This window comes from Lutra lutra, chromosome 1 (assembly GCF_902655055.1).
Source record: "Lutra lutra chromosome 1, mLutLut1.2, whole genome shotgun sequence".
Classification (NCBI taxonomy): domain Eukaryota; kingdom Metazoa; phylum Chordata; class Mammalia; order Carnivora; family Mustelidae; genus Lutra; species Lutra lutra.
Window position 1 is genome coordinate 144,257,419 of NC_062278.1, and position 21,427 is coordinate 144,278,845.

General features: G+C 48.4%; 1 protein-coding gene across 5 annotated transcripts in view; it reads left to right on the plus strand.

The window, feature by feature from the left end:
* The window catches only part of RARB (retinoic acid receptor beta), a 393,151-nt gene that overhangs the window by 348,786 nt on the left and 22,938 nt on the right, over window positions 1-21,427 (plus strand). For all 5 annotated transcript variants that reach the window (XM_047738289.1, XM_047738297.1, XM_047738322.1 and 2 more), the window contains one exon: window positions 16,777-16,937. In XM_047738289.1, coding sequence (XP_047594245.1) covers window positions 16,777-16,937 — 161 coding nt within the window. The remainder of the gene's footprint in view (window positions 1-16,776; window positions 16,938-21,427) is intronic.

Below are 21,427 nucleotides of genomic sequence, written 5' to 3' on the forward strand. Positions count from 1 at the left end.
AGAAAGCCCAATGTGGGGCTCGAACCCAGGACCTGGGATCATGACCTGAGCCGAAGGCAGCGGCTTAACCCACTGAGCCACCCAGGCGCCCCCATTCTTGCTATTTTTAAAGTCTGGGCACATTCTAAGAAAGCCCCATAACCCACTGACCTTCCCCTGTTTCTAAATAAATGTGGACGTCGCTGAGAGCTCTGGGGCAAGAAGGTGAAGCTGATAATCATAGGTGACCACAAGCCCCTCAGCAGTTAAGGTACCTAGTAGCAAAAACAATTGACACGATTAAAAATGGCAGTTCCTGGAGCTGAGCAACCATTCGTTGTGCAATTTCCTGAATTCAGTCAAAAGATCATGGGGTAAGTGGGGGAACAGGCTGGGCAGGGGATTCAGTGGCATTAATGAGAAAAATATTATTTTAGAGTCCAGCATTCCTTTCCAGCTTAAGGTCTGGCCAACCTTAAATGAGTGCAAAGTTATGCCATATGTTTCTCCAGATAATGAAAGTGGGTAAGAAGGGAGAATGGGGTTGGGGGCTGAGGTGGCCAGCTCTTATTGAAAGTAACTAGGTTGGGGCACCTGGGTGGCTCAGTGGGTTAAAGCCTCTGCCTTCGGCTCAGGTCATGGTCTCAGGGTCCTGGGATTGAGCCCCACGTCGGGCTCTCTGCTCGGCAGGGAGCCTGCTTTCCCCCTCTCTCTCTGTCTGTCTCTCTGCCCACTTGAGATCTCTGTCTGTCAAATAAATAAATTTTAAAAATTTTTAAAAAATCTTAAAAAACAAAAGTGACTAGGTTGTTAAGTGGAAGGGACTTGGTAAGAAGAGGGGAACCTCCTAATGTCAGTGACTAGGTAGGACAACTTGTTCTCTCTGCTTATGCTCTGGAAGTTTCCAGCACAGCTGCTTCTGCTTGGAGTACATCAAGGTCAGTTAGGCACTAACTTTCATTACGGTTTCCCCTCCTGTGTTTTTGAATGAGCAGTTCTCACCTTTGACTTCTGTGCCTACTAAAATCTACTGGAAGGAGATAATATCTTACCCTCTCCCCCAGAAGGAAGCAAGCATATGATGAGAAGTGAGAAAATGGGGCACCGGGGAGGCTCAGTTGGATAAGTGTTGACTCTTGATTTCGGCTCAGGTCATGATCTCAGGGTCGTGAGATAGAGCCCCACATTGGGCTCCACACTGGGCCTGGAGCCTGCTTAGGATTCTGTCTGTCCCTCTGCCTCTGCCATTCTCCCCAACCACTCTCCCTCTCAAAAAAAAAAAAAAAAAAAAAGAGAATTATGAAAGAAAGGAGTTTGAAATATATAGAGATGAAAGGATTTAATGGCAAGGGTTTGCTTCAAAGTAATCTAGAGGAAGGGATGGGAGTGAAGAGGAAAGATGATGGGCCAAATTAATAACTGACGCTGGGCTTTAAATGGATATTATTTTCAGATACATTTCAGATATTATTTTCTTTACTTTCGGTATGTTTGAAATTTTCCATAATAGATGTGCTTAAATATATATACATATGTCATTTGTCAAGACAGGAAGTTATGGACTTTTTAAGGTACGATTCAGTGTTTTGAAGCTTTAAAATCTAAAAACAGACACCTTACAAAAGAAGATGTGCAAAGTATAATTCACTTGATGAATTTTATGAAACACATGAAAAGCAACAGCGCTTAAATATTTTAAAATTTTTCTCCTAGGGAGATGATGTTTTTCTGCCATCTTTTGCACATTTTTTTCAGGACAGACTTGGGTAATAAAACAGAACTCTTTTGGTTGCAATCTGTAGACCTCTCTGGCTCTCTGAGCTCTTACTGACTCTTCCTTGGATGGGGGCCTTCCTGGTGGAGGGTGACCTTTGCTTCCAGTGCCCAAGTGCACCCTTCAGCATCCCAGGAGGAATTCCCAGAGAATTCCCAGAATCTTCACATCTTCCCTCCACCTCTGTGTGAACTCAATTTATCTCTTTGTGAGGTTCCTTGTTTGACTAAGCCACTTTCCAGAAGAGCAGCAGGTAGTGCAAGGACTTCAGAGAAGCTAGGAGTACTTATGTGTTGAAGAAGAAATTAGGATTTGGGGAGGAGAATGTCATTGGATGTCACATGTGGTTGGGAGACCATGCTTTTTATGAAGCTTGGTACAATTGAAAGTTCCCTCACATCTCCAGAACACTTTTGCCACCCCAACCTCAGGTCCCTGGGTCTCTTTCTGTTCCCAAGATCTTGCTCCTGCTTTCCCCTCAATCTAGAATGTTCTTCACCTAATTAGCTGCCACTCAGCTCTAATCTTCCTTGTCACGGGAAGAATTTCTCTGGCCACCCTCCCGTCCCCACTCCCCATTGGGTGGAAGCCAGTGTTCCATGTCTCTGTTACCCTTACTGCTCTGGGGTGTAATGACCCTTTATCCCGCACATGGTTAGGTGAGGAGAGCCCGCTCTCTTCTGGACCAGGGATCTGGAAATACCGCAGGCTGTTATCAAGGGAAGGGAAGAGGGATTTCCCAGAAGAAAATGTCTGTAGGGGCACGGGTTTGTTGCTGGGCAGAAAAAAAAGCTTGACACTTTTGTTCTGGTGCCTAATAACTGAAATCAACCAAGAAAACAAACACGAGAGAAGAAGGTGGGCTCTAAAGTGTTTTCTTTTTTTGTTAAATGTACTTTCTTCCCTAATTTGGATTTACTGCCCAAACAACTTCTTAACAACCAAGGACATCTTCTAAAGTATGGCACTGCAAACTACAGTCAACATCCTACACCCAAATCTGGCCTCCAGCTTGTTTTGAAAATAGAAAGTTCTGTTGGCACGCAGCCGTGCTCTTGACGTACGGTCGTGCCTCCTGTCGTCTGGCAGTGGCACGGTAGTTGGCAACAGAGGCTCTGAGGCCCGAACAGCCTGCCGCCTATTTGCTAGCTGGCATTTTATGGAAAACGTTTGCCCCCGCTGCCCTGGTCTGAACTGGGACTCAATGAGGGATCCCCAGGCCTCCCTCACCATCTTGTCTCCAGCAGCTGTCCCAGTGCCAGCTGCAGGGTTGTGTTGGTGCCCCATGAAGATTTGAGTTAAATTACTGAATGAATGAACAGGCAGATTAATAGCTATTCTAGCTTGTAGTTTACTTTCTGTGACCAGCTCTTTGGCCCAGTGCATGTGATCCTTTCTGCCCCCAGACCCCCACCTCACTGCTCCTTTACCTCCCCACTCATCAGAGAGGCCTCTCCTGTCCACCCTTCCTTTCGCAACAGCCCGTGCCCCTTCCCTGCCCTGTATGTGGGTTTTCTTCATGACACTTGTCATTATCTGGCCTTATATTGTCTGTGCATTTGTTTATGGGCAGCCTTCTGCAAGAAGAAAATAAACTCCCAAGAAGCTGAAAACATTGCCTTGTTCAGCCTTACATCCCCCACACCTGGAACGGTGCCTGAAATACAATTGGGCACCTGGTAAATATTTTTGAATTAAGGACCACCTTTAGAATTGGCAGCCTGTAGCCCAGGACTTCCTTGTATGCCCTCCCATGGTGTCTTGGATGGGAGCTGTCTTCCCACTTGATCCCAAACACTGTCTTATCCTGTAGCCACACCCCACCGGATGGATTGGTAAGAAATAGCAGGCCATGGGTGGGAGGTGGGAATCTTCCACCGCTTTCTGTTCTAGGCGCTCCTTTCCTCTCCGGGCCAAGCCTCGAAGGCCGTGTCTGCCTTCGAAGGCACCGGCAGATGTCTTTTTGATTAAAAGGAGAGAAAAGCATGTACTGGGTGTGGGTGTGGGTGCTAAAGGAAGGGCAGAGGGAAGTGAATTGTACAGGTCTGGCAGGAACGTTGTGTGTCCTTTCTTGGATGTCTCGTGTTTTTTTGACCCCTCCGCCGAAGCATTCCCGGGAATAGAGACTGGGTTCTTGGCCCATGTTGAGCTTCCAAGTACACGGCTGGGAGCAATGCAGAGGGTGGGAAAGATGGCTTTATTTCTTTTCCAAATGACTCTCTGGATAAATAAATACCTGAGAATTAAAGTTGTGTAGGCCAGAAAGAGGATTTTTGTGAACTAAATAGGATTTTAGCAATCCCTCACAGATGAGGACAATTTAGGATGATCTATTTATACTGAGAAACTGATAAGTTCACTCAAGGGAAGGCTAAGTTGGCTCTAATCTGGCCGGCACTTCACGTACTGAGATTGACTTGGGGGCTGTGGCCTGCGTCTGCTGTTTCATTTCTAATGTTTTCTCTTAGTCACACATGTGGCCTGAGAGTGACCTCTCGATCATGTCGGTGGCAGCCCAGGCCAAGTAGGAAAATTCCTTAATTATAGTCCTTTTTACATTTTTGTTTAACACTAATCTTTTTAAAAAGCAAACTGATTCAAGAATTATTTTATGAGAGTATATAGTTAGGAGTTAGACCCAGGTTTGAGTTCTGGCCCTGTTGTGTGACATTTAAGGCACAAAGGCACTGGGAATTCCATACATCGTGTTCCTCCTCCTTTGTCCCTTCATCATTCTCCAAGCCAGAAACCAGCAGGTCACCCCTTCCCTCTTCCTACTGCCTGGCACCCCCATACCTCTTACCCTGACCCTTCCCTGTAGTCCTGCCTCAGTTTGGATATCCCTCTTCTTGCACTTGGAGCTTCTAGTGGCCCCCTCAGGGCTCTCTCTACCGCCAGTCATTTCTTCTCCATGAACAGAGCAACCATTTGAAATGGCAGCTCTAATAATATCATGGCCACTAACGACCCAAATGCACCCGACACCCATGTATCCTTGGGGAGAGTCACAGGATAATGTGAGCTGTGGTCAGCCCGAGTCTGACCTTAAGCCCTGGCCCCGTTTGCAGAGCTTCAGAGCTGCCCTGTTCTGTCCAGGCCTTCGAAACTGCTCTGCCCTCTTCCTGCAGAGCCCTCCCACCTTCCAGCTTCTGCTCAGCCAAAGACTCCTCTTGCTTTCATTCTCTGCACGGACAGATCTCAAGAGACTGCATCTCCCAACATCTTCCAGCTCCATGCCAACCTTCCAGGGAGCCTCTACAAATTCATACAGCTTTTCTAGTTTGTAAACACGGGTGGTTCTACTGACCTCTCTTACAGGTTTGATTGTAGAAAAACAAGTTTTCAAGGGCCTGGACTCAAGTGTATTTCCTGTGCTGAGTTTTGAAGGGCTTTTCCTGGCCTCCTCTTAACCCTCCCTGCCCCCAGTCTGGCTTCCATCATCCTCATGGCTCTGCTAGAAATGTTCTCTTGAAAGTCACCACTTTCTCCATTGCCAAAACCAGTGAACTTTGCTTCGTCTTCATTCTTCTGTCAGCTACAGTGGAAGCTTGGTCACATGGCTGCTGCCTCAGATCGTTTTCTCCATCAGTTCCTAAGATTTGTTATGATCCCAGTTTTCCTGCCACTCTTCATCTGCTTCCATCATTGTGTCCTCTCACCTTTCCCACCAACAGCTGGCAACTCCCAAGAATTGGTTCCTAAGCCTCCTATTTTCCTTCCTCTCTCTCGCATTGGCCACCCCATCATGACTTGGGAGTTGTCCCTCAGATTTCAACTCCTGACTAATCTAATTTCCCATTCTCCTGCCTGCTCCATAGTTCCATCTGTCAAAGAACCTCTGGGCTTGCCACTTGATTTCTGTCTTATGTGCCCCCAAGCCAGCCTCGTCATCATCCTACCCAAAACTGGATTCTTTATTCCCTACCAAACTTTACTTTTATTTGGGATACCATCAATATCCCGGTACCAGGGTTAGAATACTGTTGGTATGTCCAAGTCGCCTTCTTCATCCCCCTCACTGAGCCCGTCATCAAGCCCAGCAGACTTCTTCACTAGAGTGTGTCCCTACATACCCTTTACTCCCTGCTCCTCTTTATACCAATCTAATATTTTCTTCCCACCAATCCCCAGTCTCCACTTTTTCCTCTAGGCAGACCAGCCACCTACCCTGCTCACCTACAAACCTGATGCAGACGTTTCTGGAAGCATTTCCTCATGTCCTCCCCACCCTCCCATCTGGAATGTTCTTCCTCCCTCTTTTTGCCTCCCTACTGAGATCCATCCTTTCATTTTTTTTTTAAAGATTTTATTTATTTATTTGAGGGAGAATGAGTGAGAGAGAGCATGAGAGAGGAGAAGGTCAGAGGGAGAAGCAGACTCCCCAAGGAGCTGGGAGCCCAATGCGGGACTCGATCCTGGAAGTCCAGGATCATGACCTAAGCTGAAGGCAGTTGCTCAACCAACTGAGCCAACCAGGCGCCCAGATCCATCCTTTCAAAGCCATCTGAAAACCAGCTTCCCTCATAGAACTATGTTGTTTCTAACCCTTAGGTGTTTCACATACTCTTCTCATCATCCTGAGCGTCTCCTTCCCCTTCAAGCTTTATTCATTTAAGGAATATTTGTTGAGTGTCCTTGGAAAAGACACTTCCCTGAGGATGCCAGAATGAATAATACATAGGATACTCCTACAGGGCACTCAGCTTAAGATTCCTCTTTCCTGTGACTTTTTTCTTGACTCCCACAGACTGAACTACCAGCTCCCTCATCTGAGGGTCTAAGTGAATCTCACACTCCGTACGCCTTTGACGTTGTGCTCCTATCGCTTCAATCAACGAATGAATATTCTGGCATCTAGCTGACTGCGTGGTAGTTCTTTGGGTGACTCTCTTTTACTAGAATGTGAACTCTTAAAAGTACTCAGTAAATATTTGAACAGATGAAGAACTAAATTAACAGATGAATGGATGGGTGGATGGGTGGAAAAATAGATAAAAGGAGGGAAAAATGAATAAATGGATAGCTCAATGGAGGAAAACAGTGGGAATGAGGGATAAATGGATGGACAGACAGATGAACAGCTGAGTGAATGGACAAATGGAGAGGTGAAGGGATGAAAGGATGGATTGCATGAAAGGATGGATAGATGGATGGACAGACAGAGATGGATGGATGGAAAAAACCCTGCAGTTAAGAGAGACCTCAGTGGTAACCCTACCACCCATTGTAAAAATGCCTTTTAAAATAACTTAGAACTAAGCCTCCAAAAACATTAGCAGTAAATTTAAATTAATTCAAATTATTGGGAAAAGAGGTCATGGTTAATTGAGTAACTATATCCAATAGTAGGCTAGCTTATATCTCATCCATGGATTACCAGTTCCTTAAAAATTAAAATTAATAAATTGCATTTAGAATAAAAGCTCTACCAAACAATATACTTATTTGGTGATTCTGAAAGCCCTTAGGACCCTTTGGGCTTCAAGGATACCAGTGAGAATCACTTAGGGATATATAGGCTGGAGTAAATCATTTAAATATCTTAAATTGAGAGTTTTTCATTTAAACTAGCTACGTAACATATACAACCACCATTCACATGTAGACCATTTCTCTGGGGATTGGGGTTTCTAAAATTGTCTTGACAGCATGCAGGCACTTCTCTACAGTAATGTCCTAAATAGGGTGTTTGGCACACGTCAGGCCAACACACAGACATTTATCTGTCTCTCTTGGACACCTCACTGACACACGGATGGAGGCAGAGACTTGTCAAGTGTGTCAAGCAGTATCTCGAAAAGTTGGATCCCAAGAAAGTGAACATGGTCACATCCTTTGCTAAGTCAGGTTCACATGGGAAGTCCTGCTGTCGAGGTGAACCCACTGGAAGTTTAAAAACTGTTCAGTATACCTACCCTCCATCCTTTCCTTCATCTCCAGTTATGCAGGCTCGGGGCTGCATCATTGGTCTTGCCTTGGATAAAAATTATTTCCTCCTTTACTTTATTTTCCTTCCTTATTTTCTTTATTTATTTTCTCTGTTTCTTTCTCTTTTCTTTCTCTGCTGCTGCATCAAAATTTCACATCTCACATCCCAAAGTAATTCCATATGTATTAAACCCTCATAGTCTATATAAAATGTGCTTTATTTGACTTAGTATCTTCAGTAGCTACAGAACTCAATAAACGCAGAAAAGAAATTGGTGTGGGGCTTCCACTGTTTGAGTACGTGTTACATTGTGTTGCATCTACTTACATATCCAAATATATGTAAGAGTCCTATGTGTGATGGGAAAAAATGAATGTCCCCATTTTTCAGATGAGGAAGCTGAGGCCTAAGGACATTTAGAGATTATCCTGAGTTTGTACAGGTAGTAAATGATGCACTAAATGCAAACCTCTGGAATATTGGCCCAGTCCCTCCCCCTTGTCCATTGTACCTTTCATGTAATTTAAGTCCATGGAGAACAATTTCCTAACTTCTGTGTGTTGTAACAGGGTAGGATCTTGAACCTTGAGTTGGAGGAATGACAAATTATCCTTTATCTTGCCTTAACCACTGAATAAAAGCAACCATTGATTCAGACATATCGTGGGGCAAAAGAGCTTGGGGGCATATGCTACTGTTGCAGAAACACTCTTTCCACAGACCATATCAGTTAGCTATTGCTGTATAACAAACCACCCCAAAGCTCGGTGGCTTGAAACAATAAGCATTTATTATTGCTTACAAAACTCTCGATTGACTGGGTGGTACTTCTGGGTTCACTGGGAGCTCTCATGAGCCTGTGGTTAGCTTCAGATTGGATAAGCAATTCTGCTCATCTTCCCTGAATGCTCTCCCAGTCCTGGGAAGGTTGGCTCTAGATTAATCTTGGATGGTCTTACTTAGCTGGACTAATCAGGCTCTCTTCCACATGATCTCTCATTTTCCAGCAGGTTAGCCTGGACCTGTTCACCTGTAGTGATGAGGTTATAAGAGGAACAGGCAGAAGTATGCAAGATCTTTCGATGTCTTGGCTTGGAAATGCTGTAACCTTAGTACCACTGCATTCTGTTGGTTAGAGCGCGTCAGAAACCATCTCAGATGCATGGGCCATGGAGTGGTCTCCACCCTCTTGATGGGAGGGGCTGCGAAGCCAGTACAAACAGAGCACAAGAGGAAGACACAGAGGATTAGGGCCCATCTTTGCAGTCAAGCCACATGCAAACATGGCCCCCATTTCCCGGCACTCCGGAGCCACCTGACTTTCTGGTTGGGCTAGGTTTATCAAAGGGTCATACTCCCCAAGAGGAATCACTGACCCTCCTCCTCAGAGTATTTTGCAGGCTAAGTAAAGTACCTCATTTCTATTTTTAAAAAAGCGTTTTAAGAGGGAAAATATAAGACTGGCAAGGAAAACTGAAATTCATTTTGTGAAAATTAATTGGGTGTAGAGAACAGTAGGGATGAAAATTTTGACCATTAGAATTTATTGTGATTGAGATTGTTGTTTAATATTTGAAAGCCTGTAACTTGCCATGAAGAATATATATGACACAGAGCAGGATACAGGTTTATCTGGAACAGTCTGCTGCTGGGAAATTTCTTTTTGTCATCCCCACGCTCCAGTCAGATGCTGCTTTGAAAGGCAGTCCATGTGCCTGGATCACTGCTCAGTCATTTACCCTAGATGCTAGCTGCGTGGATCCTGACTTTAAGATAATAGATGCCTGAATCTGAGACTGCCTGCATTTGTATGAAATCAAAAACAAAAAAACATGACCACACAGTCTTTCAGATATACGAGGGCACATTGAACTTCAGCGAACTTCCGCACAGTAAACTTCAGCTTGATATGTAACAAAGAACTTGCTGCCCACAGTATGGCTTATGGGAATTGATGCTGAACTCTACTTTCTCTATGTTAAGCCCTTCGTCTCAGCCCCCATTGTGTGGGATAGCTCTGCCACAAACACAAAGCCAAGGACACACATCCACTTCCCATGGACAGGATTTAGGGAAAGCCGTCACTGATAGTAAGTAGCCCATTGCTGCCAGAGCAAACGTGCAGAGAGGGTCCACTGATCATGAAGGAACTGCTCATTGTCAAAGCTCTTGTTTTTTAACATCACGTGGGAGTGTTTTATTGTCCCTCATCTCTGGAGTTGAGCTTAGGCTGTTTCCTCTAGTCCATACAAGACCCTTGTCTGAAGGAAAGGATCTGTCACTTGTAACAGAGCCTCTAAACTCCAAATCTCTCGTCTTGCAAGGATGGCCACCACATGGGGTCTGCCCGGAAAGGAATATGGCCAGAGTAGGGCTGGCCATGGCAGGCTAGACTGAGGAGGAGGAGGAGGAAAGTTCTTGGAAATTAAAGACAAAAGAAAGGCTCTCCCCTTGAAAGGAACCCAAATCTCCCTATCTAAAAGCAACCAGTGAGAGGAAAACGTGTTTAAAATTGTTTTGAAAGTTCTATTCGTATAATATACCACTTTAACTAGAAAGAGGTATTTGGCATTGGTACATTCTGATATTTCAGGGATTTTCTATAAGTGCTTTGAATAACTCTAAGAAGCTGAGCTAGGCTGGTAGATCCTTGTTAAACTCTCAGAATGCTACGTCCAGACTATTTCCCCCATGACTTGAATATTTAATATTCTGTAAAAATTCTAAGTATGCTCCGTGCTCTGTTACTAACCCTATGAAAGCTAGGCCATCCCTTACACTTGCACTTGTGGCGGAGGGCGGGGCAGGGGTCACTCTCCAATCATAGGACTGTATTCACCGAACAGACTCACGGTGCCCCGCCCCCAGCCGCCTTGGAATGGCTGGTGTGGGGTCCCTGGCCAGAACCTTGGCGGCAGCCTCGTTCGCTAACCGCCTTTCTCTATGTGTGTTTTCAGACGTCTACCAGCGATTCTGTGGCGAGCGCTGTATTAGGTGCAAGGCAGAACCTCCACCTTTAAGGAGATTTGGATCTTGACGGAGTATTCGTTCATCCCAACCCCACCCAACCCTACGGTGGGACCTGCCAACCCCCAAATCCTGAAATTGTGGGAAGAGTGTGTCTCTGTTAATCATAGATGGGCCTGCCTTCAAGTCCATTTGTTCGCAGTTCATTTACATCATGAGTTCAGAAAATTATTTTTAAACTAAGATTAAACTCTGGTTTTTTGTGGTTTTCTTTTAAGGTATTAATGTGTTAGTTACAGGCTCTCCCCCAGGAGAGGCAACCAGATAGCTCAGATCACCAACTGTGACCCATTATTCCTGTAGTTAGCAAGGTGAAGAGTCCAGATGAGCGGATTTCGGGCTTTAATATTCGAGCAAGAGTAAATAGACCATTATGCTTCCTTTGCTAAACTGAATATAGAGAACTTCATGGGAATAAACACTGTCAATCGTATTTCCCTTTCTCCCTTCTCTCTCTCTTTCTTTTTTTTGACGTCAAGGAATTTTTAGCAAAGCGCTGTTTTCGTCTCTTCCTGAATCCAAGTGAAATCCATGTCTTTTGCATGTTTCCTGCATTACAGTTTTATTGTGTGCGTGGAAATCAATATTCCAGATACATGCACAAGTGTACACATTAAAATGAACATGACTTCATTTATTTCCATGATTAGACATTCAAATAAAAGTGCTTGGGTGTCTGTTTTCATATTCATAGGTCGAGATCCGTACATCAGAGGTATTTGTATAAGTGACACTTTTATTACATTCATTTCATTTGCAATATGATAGTGGATCATAAATATGTTACTTTTATGCCACCAAATCTGATTTGTAGCACTGGGCCCTCACAAGGAGAATACTTGATATTTTATGGAGCACCTTGTGTCCAAGAAGCGCTTTGCAGACATCAGGCCCGGCTCTCCCAGGTGTGTAAATCACGCTCGTGACCCTTCGGCTGCCCCAACTGCTTTATCAGCCTGCTGGCTCATGCTTCCGGGGCTGGAGAGTGGTTCCTGAATCCCCTACAGGCCCAGAGGGGGTGATGAGACCTTTACTTTCTTGAAGAAAGAGCCTCAGGTGAGCGCTGTGTTGCGCGCACAGGCCCTGACGACTGGCCAGACTCTGTACTTAGTCTCATGTTCACCTTGTCCTTCACAAAATAGATTTTGAGCCCCCACTGTGGGCAGATGCTGTATTAGGCCTTGGAGAAAGAGAGACAAAATATGACCTTTGCCTTCCAGATATTTGGTCCCCACCTTATGATAGAGGCCCTGATGCAGAGATGACAGTATGCCCCCCCACCCCATCCCAGTCCCCGTGCTTTCCCAGGGACACACTTGGCCTTAAAGCCGCTTGTCCACCCCCAGATCCGTCACAGGTATATTGGTGCACATGCCTGCCGACATCACCTCGGTCTGACTGGTAGAGGAAGCCACCAACATCACAGGCTGCCCCTGGGGCTGAGCATCAGGTGTGCAGCCCAGACTCCCCAGGCTCCCCACCCACCTTCCCATCCTGGATCAGCATCCCACCCCCGGCCCCGACACGCACACAGGGCATCCCCCTCCGCACTCACTGTGTGGCAGGATCGCAGGTGTGCGTGATGTGACCAAGCATGGGGGTTCCAAGTGAGGGCCCCGATGCCAGATCTTCTGAGTTCAGATCCCCACTCCATCATTTATGGGGTACAGGTGATTTAACCTTCTGTGCCTCGATTTTCTCATCTGCAAATCAGGTATAATAAGGAAGTTCCTTCTCAGCTTGTCAAATAGCCTAGTAAGACTAGAAGGCCCTGGAAGGACCCCGTGACAGCTCTGGTAGCCATGATGAGCATTTCCAGTATTCGAATACCACTCCGATATGAGTGACAGCACACAGCACAATAGCGACACTGGTATTATTACTGCTTCTATTGCTGCTGTGTGATCACTGCCTGTCCCCTCCCCATAAGTAAGTCCATGGCAGCAGCCACCATCTGTGTGGCTCGTCCCTGAAACAGATGGTACATACTAGATGCTCAGAAAATATCCGAAAGAGTGAATGGACAGACAATGAAGGAACACATGAGTCCCATCTGCTCATTTGGGGCCGCTACCAGGCGGCTTCCTTGGAAACATCACTGCCACTTGCAGCCGTGGGCCTCAGGGTAGAGCCCTCAAACCTCCATGTCCCGGTCCACCATTTCCACGTGGGAGGGCCTGGGAGTCTCCTTCCTGTATGACCATCCTGCGGAAGCCTTTACAATAGACGCACTGCTTCCCCCATATCGGGGTGCCCGCACGCGCATCTCTGGGAGGGTGCTGCTGCACCGAAAGGGGCCAAATCCCCTGGGATGGCCGTGGAGCCTAGGCCCCCTTGCAGCCCCCGTGTCACCCCCTGTCCCACGGCTGTTTCCTGCAAAGAGGCGAGCTCCTGCCCTGCGCCAGAAGCTACTCACCATGAGTCCCCCGCAGCTGGACTGAGCCACCGTCCCCAGGCCCTCATGGTGTCCCATGCCTGGCCCAGGTCCCGCGTCTGCCATCCACAGCCGTTTACAGCCACTGAGCAAAGCAGTTGTTGAAGCTGTGCATTTAGAAGACTCGTCCATCTGGTTCTGACCCTTTACGTGATTGGGGCATTACCTCCAGAGGGGTTGTGGCGTCTTCCGTGGCCAAGGAGTTCCTGATGGAACCGGGAATCCTCTGATCGTGGAGATAGCGGGAGAGGCGCTCTGCCTTGCGTGGGCAGAGCTGTCTGGAAGGGAGCCTGAGGTTACACACCGGTCCCCTGGCAGCTGGGCAGCTGCTAAGAGCACTCAGAGTTTGGGCCTCGAAGCACAAAGATGGAACTCTAGCTTTACAGCTGTTATTTTAGCAAATGGCGGGTGCTGTCTGCAAAACAAGGGCCCCACTCAGTGGCCTGCTTTGGATCACCAAGGCCCCCTTCCTGCCTGACCTCCTCTGACCCTTTCTAGCTTGGCGTCGACACTCAGTGGGAGCAGCTCGCCCCACATTGCTCCCACCTCACAGGTAACTTCTGGGGCCGTGTTTTCTCCCGTGAGTTTCCCAGGCGGCTGCGGGTGGATGGAGGGCGGAGAAGCAGAACGCTGAAAAGTGCAGACAAGGGTCTTCCAGCCCGCCTGCAGATGAGATTCTGGGTAATTTGTGTGCATGCGTGTGTGCGGTGCCTCCCTCTGCTTTTCTGTATATCCCACTGAAATCTGGGCTGGACCACCTTCAAACGTGGATCTTGGACCTCAGGCTTTGAGAGTGTAGAAATGGACTTTTAATGCCTCCCTCATTCAGTTCACTGTGGAATTTAGGGAACTAGAATTCTTATGGGGATGGCGGGGCCTTGCCAAGCAAACAATAGTGGCATTACTCGTACTTCTGTGTTAAGTGGTCAGAGGTGCCATCTTGGCTTCTGATTCTGGTCAGAGCAGTTCCTAGTGTTCAGTGGCTTATGGCCTCCCTCAGGGGTCTGGGTTTTTGTTATTCTCATGTTAAGGTATAATTCATATAGTGTAACATTCATCCTTTTAATGTAGCCAGTTCAGTGGTTTGTAGTATGTTCACAAAGTTGTACAGCCATTACCACTGTCTGATTCCAGAATATTTTGATCCCCCTTCAAAGCAGCCCCATGCCCATTAGCAGTCACGGCAGTCACTTCCCATCTTCCATGCGTCCCAGCCCCTGGCGACCACCAATCGGCATTCTGCCTATGGCTCTGCTTTCTCTGAACTTCGCACAAATAGAATCATACAGTATGTGGCCTTTGGTGACTGGCTTCTTTCTCCGAGTGTGATGTTGTCTGGGTTCACCCATGTCGTTACGGGTGTAGTACTTCACTCCCTGTATGGCCAAGACTGTGCCATTGTGTGGATACGCCACGTCTGGGTTTCCATTCACCAGTTGATGGGCGTGTGGGTTGTTTCCACTTCGGAGCTATTCTGAATAGAGCCACTGGAAACAATGGTGTACACGTTCTGCATGAACATTTCTTTTCTGTTCTCTTGGGCAGACCCAGGAATGGGATTGCTGGATCATAGGGTAACTCTCTGCTCAGCTTTTGAAGGGACCGCCAGACTGTTTTGCTCGGGGATCTTTTCTAGAGGGACCCTCACTGCTTACATACAGTGTTTGTATTAACTGGCAAAGAGGGTCATGGACAGGAGCCAGGAAAGGAGGGTGGCTAACTTGTGCTGAGAGCCCATGGTTCTCTCATACAAGGCTTCTGCCACAGCCTCCCCTCATGACTCAGACTCTGTCCTAGAGAAGAGCCACTGGGGTGTCTCTGTGGCCATGCGCTCCCCTCTTCCTCTCTCATGGTTCCACCTTTGCTGACTGTGTTCTTTACTTTCTAACTGCTTTCCACCGTACGCTGCCCTTGTCGTGCGTCCTGCACCTGCTAGGAATGGTCTGGGCACTTGGCCAGTCTGTCTGCCTTTACCCACTCACCTTAGATCTGGAGATGTTCTGAGCCAAAGAACAGTGTTGCTTCAGAGTCCCGGGGGAAGAAAATCATCTGGAGGGGTATCGTTTTCTTCTCAAACATGTCCGCTCCCTTAGGAATCAGTGAGTCCAGGTGAAGAGAGCACTTGGCCATGTGTACAAACATTCTTTATTCTATCTGATGTTCAGTTTGTTCATCTGTAAAATGACTTTAAAATTGCCTACCTGATAAGGGGATTAAGTGAGATACTATGGACACAGTTCCCAGTACATGCTTGAGACACTCAAGAAATACGAATATTCTCACAGACTGCTCTCCCTCCTAGTCAGGCGTCAGTGACTTACACAGACACTGGCATGGTTCAGTACCATGCATTCCCAGCTGTTTCCTTGCACCTTCCTGCCCTCCCCATGCCTACCTTTGACTCTGCCCTCAGCTCCTGCCCCGGGGAAGGACCTCGGGATCCTCACAGTGGAGACCCAGGGAGCTGTGAGTTCTCAGATCACCCTGGGTGCTCTCAGGGAGGCAATGCAGGCCAAATCCTCTTAGGGCAGATCGGATTATGACCTGGGTCATTTTGCAACACAGATTCCCGGGTCATGGTGGCGTACACGGCCAGCCTGGCAACCCCTGGATCCCCAGGGAATGTGGACTCCCTGGAGGGGCTTGCGTGGTCTAGTTTTACCTGTTAGCTGCTCTGGGTTTCAGTTTCCTTCCTCAGGAGATCCACCAGGGGCCAGAGCTTTGCATTACACTCAGCTGAAAGTCATCTGAGAACTCCGTGCTGTGAGGGGAAGGCTGGGCTTCCACCGCGCCGGGCCCTGGGGCCTGACTGTGCCTGGCACCATGCTCAGCCGAGGCAAAGACACACCCGCCGAAGGGCCAGTGGGCCGGATGAGATGCCAAGGCGGGCAGCTACAGATGACTAAGCGAATAATGAATGGACAGGTCGTTTTCCAGGCCAACGGCTCATGCTGCAAAGATTATTATTTTAAAATAACTTTTTATAACAATAATTAATATTTCATTTATACATTATACATAATGTATAATATGATACAATATGTATAAACAATAATAAAAGACTACGTGGTTAATACCGAAAGTCCAGGAAGCAGAACATCATGAAGGGACAAAAATCATCATCCCATCACCTTTAAGATGAATCTCTTCAAAAATGTCAGTTTATTTGGGATACCAAACAATGGCAAAATCCAGAAGGCTGAGCCAGGAATCACAAGTTATGACACGACCAAGCTTTTGTTCAGCAACGTGTCTCCCAGGCCCAAGTGGTTCCCTTGTAATGCCTCGTGAGCCGTCCCCTCTGGAACCAGGGGAACTGTGCTTGGAAAATCGTCCCTTTGAGAACCAGTCCACATAGAAAGGCCAAGCAAGCAGAGACCTCCGCCTTCTGGGTGAGCCTGACCTCTCTTTAAGAGTGGATTGGCAGGTGCACGCAGAAAGGCACACCTTCCTCTCTGCCTGGCCCTTCTGGCCACCAAGCCTCTTTTCTTGGGAGATGTGTTTATGGCTCCTTTTCCCACTGTTGTGTAAGTGTCAAGTGAGTCCAGGCAGCATCAGGAAATGGAAACTTCCAGCTCGGGCAGTGCAGGCCTAGCCATCAGTGATCCATGATTTGTCTTCTCTCCTTTCCAGCCGTCAGGAATGACAGGAACAAGAAGAAGAAGGAGCCTTCGAAGCAGGAATGTGCAGAAAGCTATGAAATGACGGCTGAGCTGGACGATCTCACAGAGAAGATCCGCAAAGCCCACCAGGAAACGTTCCCCTCGCTCTGCCAGCTGGGTAAATACACCACGGTAAGAGACGCTTCCGCCCCAGGCTGTGGGAGGATGGCTGCGGGGCCGTGTGTCCATGCCCGCCCCCTTCTTCCCTCTCCCTTGCGCCCAGACCCGGAGGGGATGTCCACCCAGATTTGGCCCGGGACATGTGTGTGGGCTGAGTGGGGCTCTGCAGTGGCCTCCTCCCTCCACGTGGCAGCCTTCGGGCAGTCACTGAGTAGGATGGCTGTTTCCTCCACTCCGGTCGGGCATGCGTGCGTTAACTCAGGAGCCAAACCGAGCACTTGTGTGCTGGGCCATGTGCAAGGTGCTGGCGACGCGGGTGGGTAAGCTCAGGTTGCTGCTGCAGGGACGTGCAGTCTGGTGAGGGAGACCTGGGGAACCATGAGGTGTTGCATGACAGACACCTGTACAGAGCCCAGTGGGGACCTGGAGGGGATGTGGGGCAGTGGTCTCAAAACACCCATCCAGCTGTAAGATCCAGCCAACATTATGGGAGCCCTCTTGAGAGAGGAGGTAGAACCCCTGAGCCAGGGCCGGGCAAAGTACAGGTGTGACTCCTCCCTCGAGAGGCGGGAGGTCCTGCTGTGCTCCCCAGAGCTCCATTAGAAATGGCTTTCACCACGGGTAGAAATAAAGAGAAGCCAGGAGGGAGAGGATGGGGGATCAAGGGTTGGTGGTGTACGTTGACTGGTCTGCAGTGTGTCGCTGGAGACACATGAGGTACTTCAATTTTTTAAACTGGTTTTTGCGTGTATTATGTTCGCAGACGTCAGTTCGTGGTGCGTGGCACACAGTAGGCACTTGATGAGTATTTGTTGCATGAATGAATAAATGAGTGCATGAATGAATGAATGAACATAACTAGAATGCTATTCTGGCCTCCTTAAGTAGCTTATGTTGCTTGCCTAAGATGCTGGTAAACATACTTTTAAAATAATCCAAATTATCACATTTGCTGGTTTGGTGCCTGGCGTGCTAGAAAAAGAATAGGATGAAGCTCCTGAAGATTCTGAGACTTGAAGTGTTGATGCTGAAAGGAGGGCAGTGAGCACCGGGGCTGGGAAGCTGTTGGGGGGGCGAGGGGAGCACCTCGCCTGCAGGCTCTGACTCAGTCGGGTTGGCGGTGTGGGGGGCATTTCTGTCAAGCTTCCGGGTGATGCTGCTGCGGCTGGGCTGCCTTCTGCACTCTACCTAGCAGGTGCCTTTCGTAGCCAGACCTAGGATGACCTTCTGGGGCCCAGTCAGGCCTTTGGTGTCAAGGAGAATGAGAGACATCGTGTGCTTCAGCCACCCATGTGGGAAGCCGTTGACCTCCCCTGCCAGGCTGGGGGGAGGGCTTGATTTCAGTGGACAGGCCCTGCTGAGCTTGGTGACCGCTGGCCCAGAGCACAGAGCAGGATGAGGCTGGACAGCATAAAGGAGCTTTCATTTTAACCTAGGAGGTAAAGCAGGCCCATGAGCTAAGAGGTGGTGGAGGGTGATGCCTTTTCTCACTGGCAGGAGCACTAGAAACCAATGAATGTGGTTTACCTCCTGCTCAGCCACCGATCAGCTGGGTGACAGTGTCAACTTATTGACTTCACCCAGCCTCCTTTCTCCCATCTATAGAATGGGGATGATATAAAATGGTTAGAAAAATTAAGTAATTCATGAGAAGCTTCTGTTGATGGGACCTGGAAATGCCTTTGTGACAGGGATGTGGCAGGCTCACCAGCCACCACATGTCCATTCCCTGGCTGGGAACTGATACTTGGGGGGCCTGGCCCCGTGCCAGCTGCATCAGACACTACAGAGGAGGAAGAGGATTAATAACCAGTGCCAAGGAGCATCTCATTTATTCCTCTCAGAGATATTTATGATTGCCCATTGTTCCAGGCAGTGTTTGGGGCTAAGTTTCGAGGCGCGTGCATCCTGACCTAGGAAATCAGTATCTCAACCGAGGATGGGCCCAGGAGAAAGAACAGAAGGTGGTGAGGGGAATGGTGAGAGTGGTGGGAGGGAGTGGGAAGTGAGAAACAGCTTTGCAGGGGCACCTGGGTGGCTCAGTCAGTTAAGTGTCTGACCCTTGATTTCAGCTCAAGTAATGATCTCAGGGTCATGAGATCAAGTCCTCAGGGGAGGGGGGGACGTCTGCTTGAGATACTCTCTCCCTCTCCCCTCCCCCTGTGCTCATTCTCTCTAAAATAAATCTTGAAAGAAAGAAGGAAGGAAGGAAGGAAGAAAGGGCCTTGTAGAGTCTTGAACGCTGATTGAGGGATTTGTATTTTAATCTGTAAATACTGGAGAGCAAGAGACAGTTTGCAGTCAGGAGTCTTTGTTATTCTTATCACCATTATAATTACAGCTAGTATTTATTGAGCATTTACTATGTACCAGGGACCATGCTAAGCACTCTAAATATTCATTCTTTGACTCCTTACGGAACATACAAAGCGGATATTGTTGCTTCCATAATACAGATGAGTAAACTGGGGCATAGAAAGGCCAAATACTGTGCTCATGTCTCATAGCCAGTATGGTGGAACTTGAACGTGAAGTTCTGAGTTCAGGGACAGCCCTTTTAGCCACACTATACACGGGATACATCACGGGGGTGGTTGACAAGGCCAAATGGAAGGAGGAGCCATTGGGTATCTGGTTAGGAGGGGTGGCTGTTATCCAGGACTAAATCAAAACGTTAGCTCCAGAAAAGGCAGAGTAAAAGAGAACAGTCAAAGTAGGGAGGGCTTCCTGGAAGTGGAAGCTTTTGAGCCAGGTCATGAGGTGAGACACATTTTATGATAATCCCTGGGATCATTTGCTATGGTATCAGGGGTCTTCTCCCCTCTTCCCCAGGTGTGGCTTTCTTCGGGTGGCCAAGAGTCTGCCAGGGCCTGACTCTCCTGATAACCAGATGAAATGGTGTCCACTCTGCTCTGGGTAAGAGCTGGGCAAACACAAGGCATAGCCTTGCGTCCACCTAGAACGCATGCCCTGGTGTGGCCTGGCTTTCTCCAGGGCCTGGAACCAAAATGCTCCTTCAGGATGGACCTCCCCCGTTAGTCAGCACAGCTCCTTCCCACCCCAAAAGCAGCCAGGGATTCCGGCCAGCCCCACCTGGGCCTCTGCCACCCTCCCTTCCCCCAGGCATCCCTTTGAACCCAGTAGCCTCTCCTTTTGGATTCTCATTCTACCACAGGTCTGATTCCACCTGTCTCGAGGCCAAGGAGGCTACCCTCCCAGCCTTCCCAGAGACACCGCAGGGGCTGGAGGGGCCGCGCCGGGTCCCGTGGCTCACACTGCAAGTCTCCAGGAGCCGGCCTGAGGGCTTTTGCTGGCTGCCAGATCTGCTTGGCTCACGTGCGGGGCACTGACACTCCTGGGGGAGCCCTCACCCAAGAACAAAAAGAAGCTTGTGGGTGAATGCCCCAGCTTCCTTACCCCTGGGGAGGAAGCCTTCTCTCAGCCATTTCCCAGGGGGTCCCAGCAAGAAGAGCCCAGGAGCCCACAGGGATGGTCTTTACTGGCTGCCTGCCTTTGCCAGACCTCTCCTCTCTAGCCCTCCTGCAGGGCTTCCTGGGACCTCTTCCCTTTCTGCACCTTTAAAACACACACACACACACACACACACACCTATTTATTTGAGAAAGAGACCGTGGGGACACTCATGCACGCACATGTGAGTAGGGGAGAGGCAGAGGAAGAGAATCTCCAGCAGACTCCCCTCTGAGCCCGGAGCCCAATACAGGACTCCATGCCACGACCCTGAGTCATGACCTGAGCCAAAACCAAGAGTCAGACACTTAACACTGACTGCACCCATCAGGCACCCCCTGCTGCGCGTCTTTTGATCCAGTGAGGAGCGTGGAATACAGCTTTTCCCTCTCCAGAGAGTGACCCTTAGCCACATGGCCACCAGCCTCCTTCCGGAAGCACACTGCCCATTTGTGGGATCGAGGCGGCTCTGATACGGTCTCTCATCCGGCTTTTTATTTCGACTGTATACAGATCTAGCTCAGTTTTTATTGTAAGCAACTCCAAATCCTTTCTGCAAGTAGGTGGGCATATAAATAAATAACAGCAGCCATAACACATTCTTGGCGAGCCCTTAGTTCCGAGTTGAGCATTTTTTTTTTTATAAAAAGAGCTTTTTTTAGATGGGCAGTTGCTTCCACTGCAAGGAAACTTCCTGCCATCTTCACTAGCCTGGCCTCCTTGTCAGATGCCTTTGGAATAAGTGGGCAGAGAGGAATTAAAAAGGCAGCTAGCCGCCCACCTACAGACTTTTTTTGAAGAGTAGTTCCCTTTTCTTTTCTACTTAGGGTAGATTCGGTCGCATGGCCCAGCCTGCAGAGACAGCCGGACTGGGTGGGGAAGCAGGAACATTTACCCACTGCCTCAGAGAGGGCAGGGAGCTCGCCTGAGCTTGAGAGCTAGACTCTTCGGGAAGGTTCCTAACCAGTGACCTCCCAAACCAGGAGGCGTGGGAGGGGGATTCCACAGGGAAAGTGGAAAGCGAGGCAGCA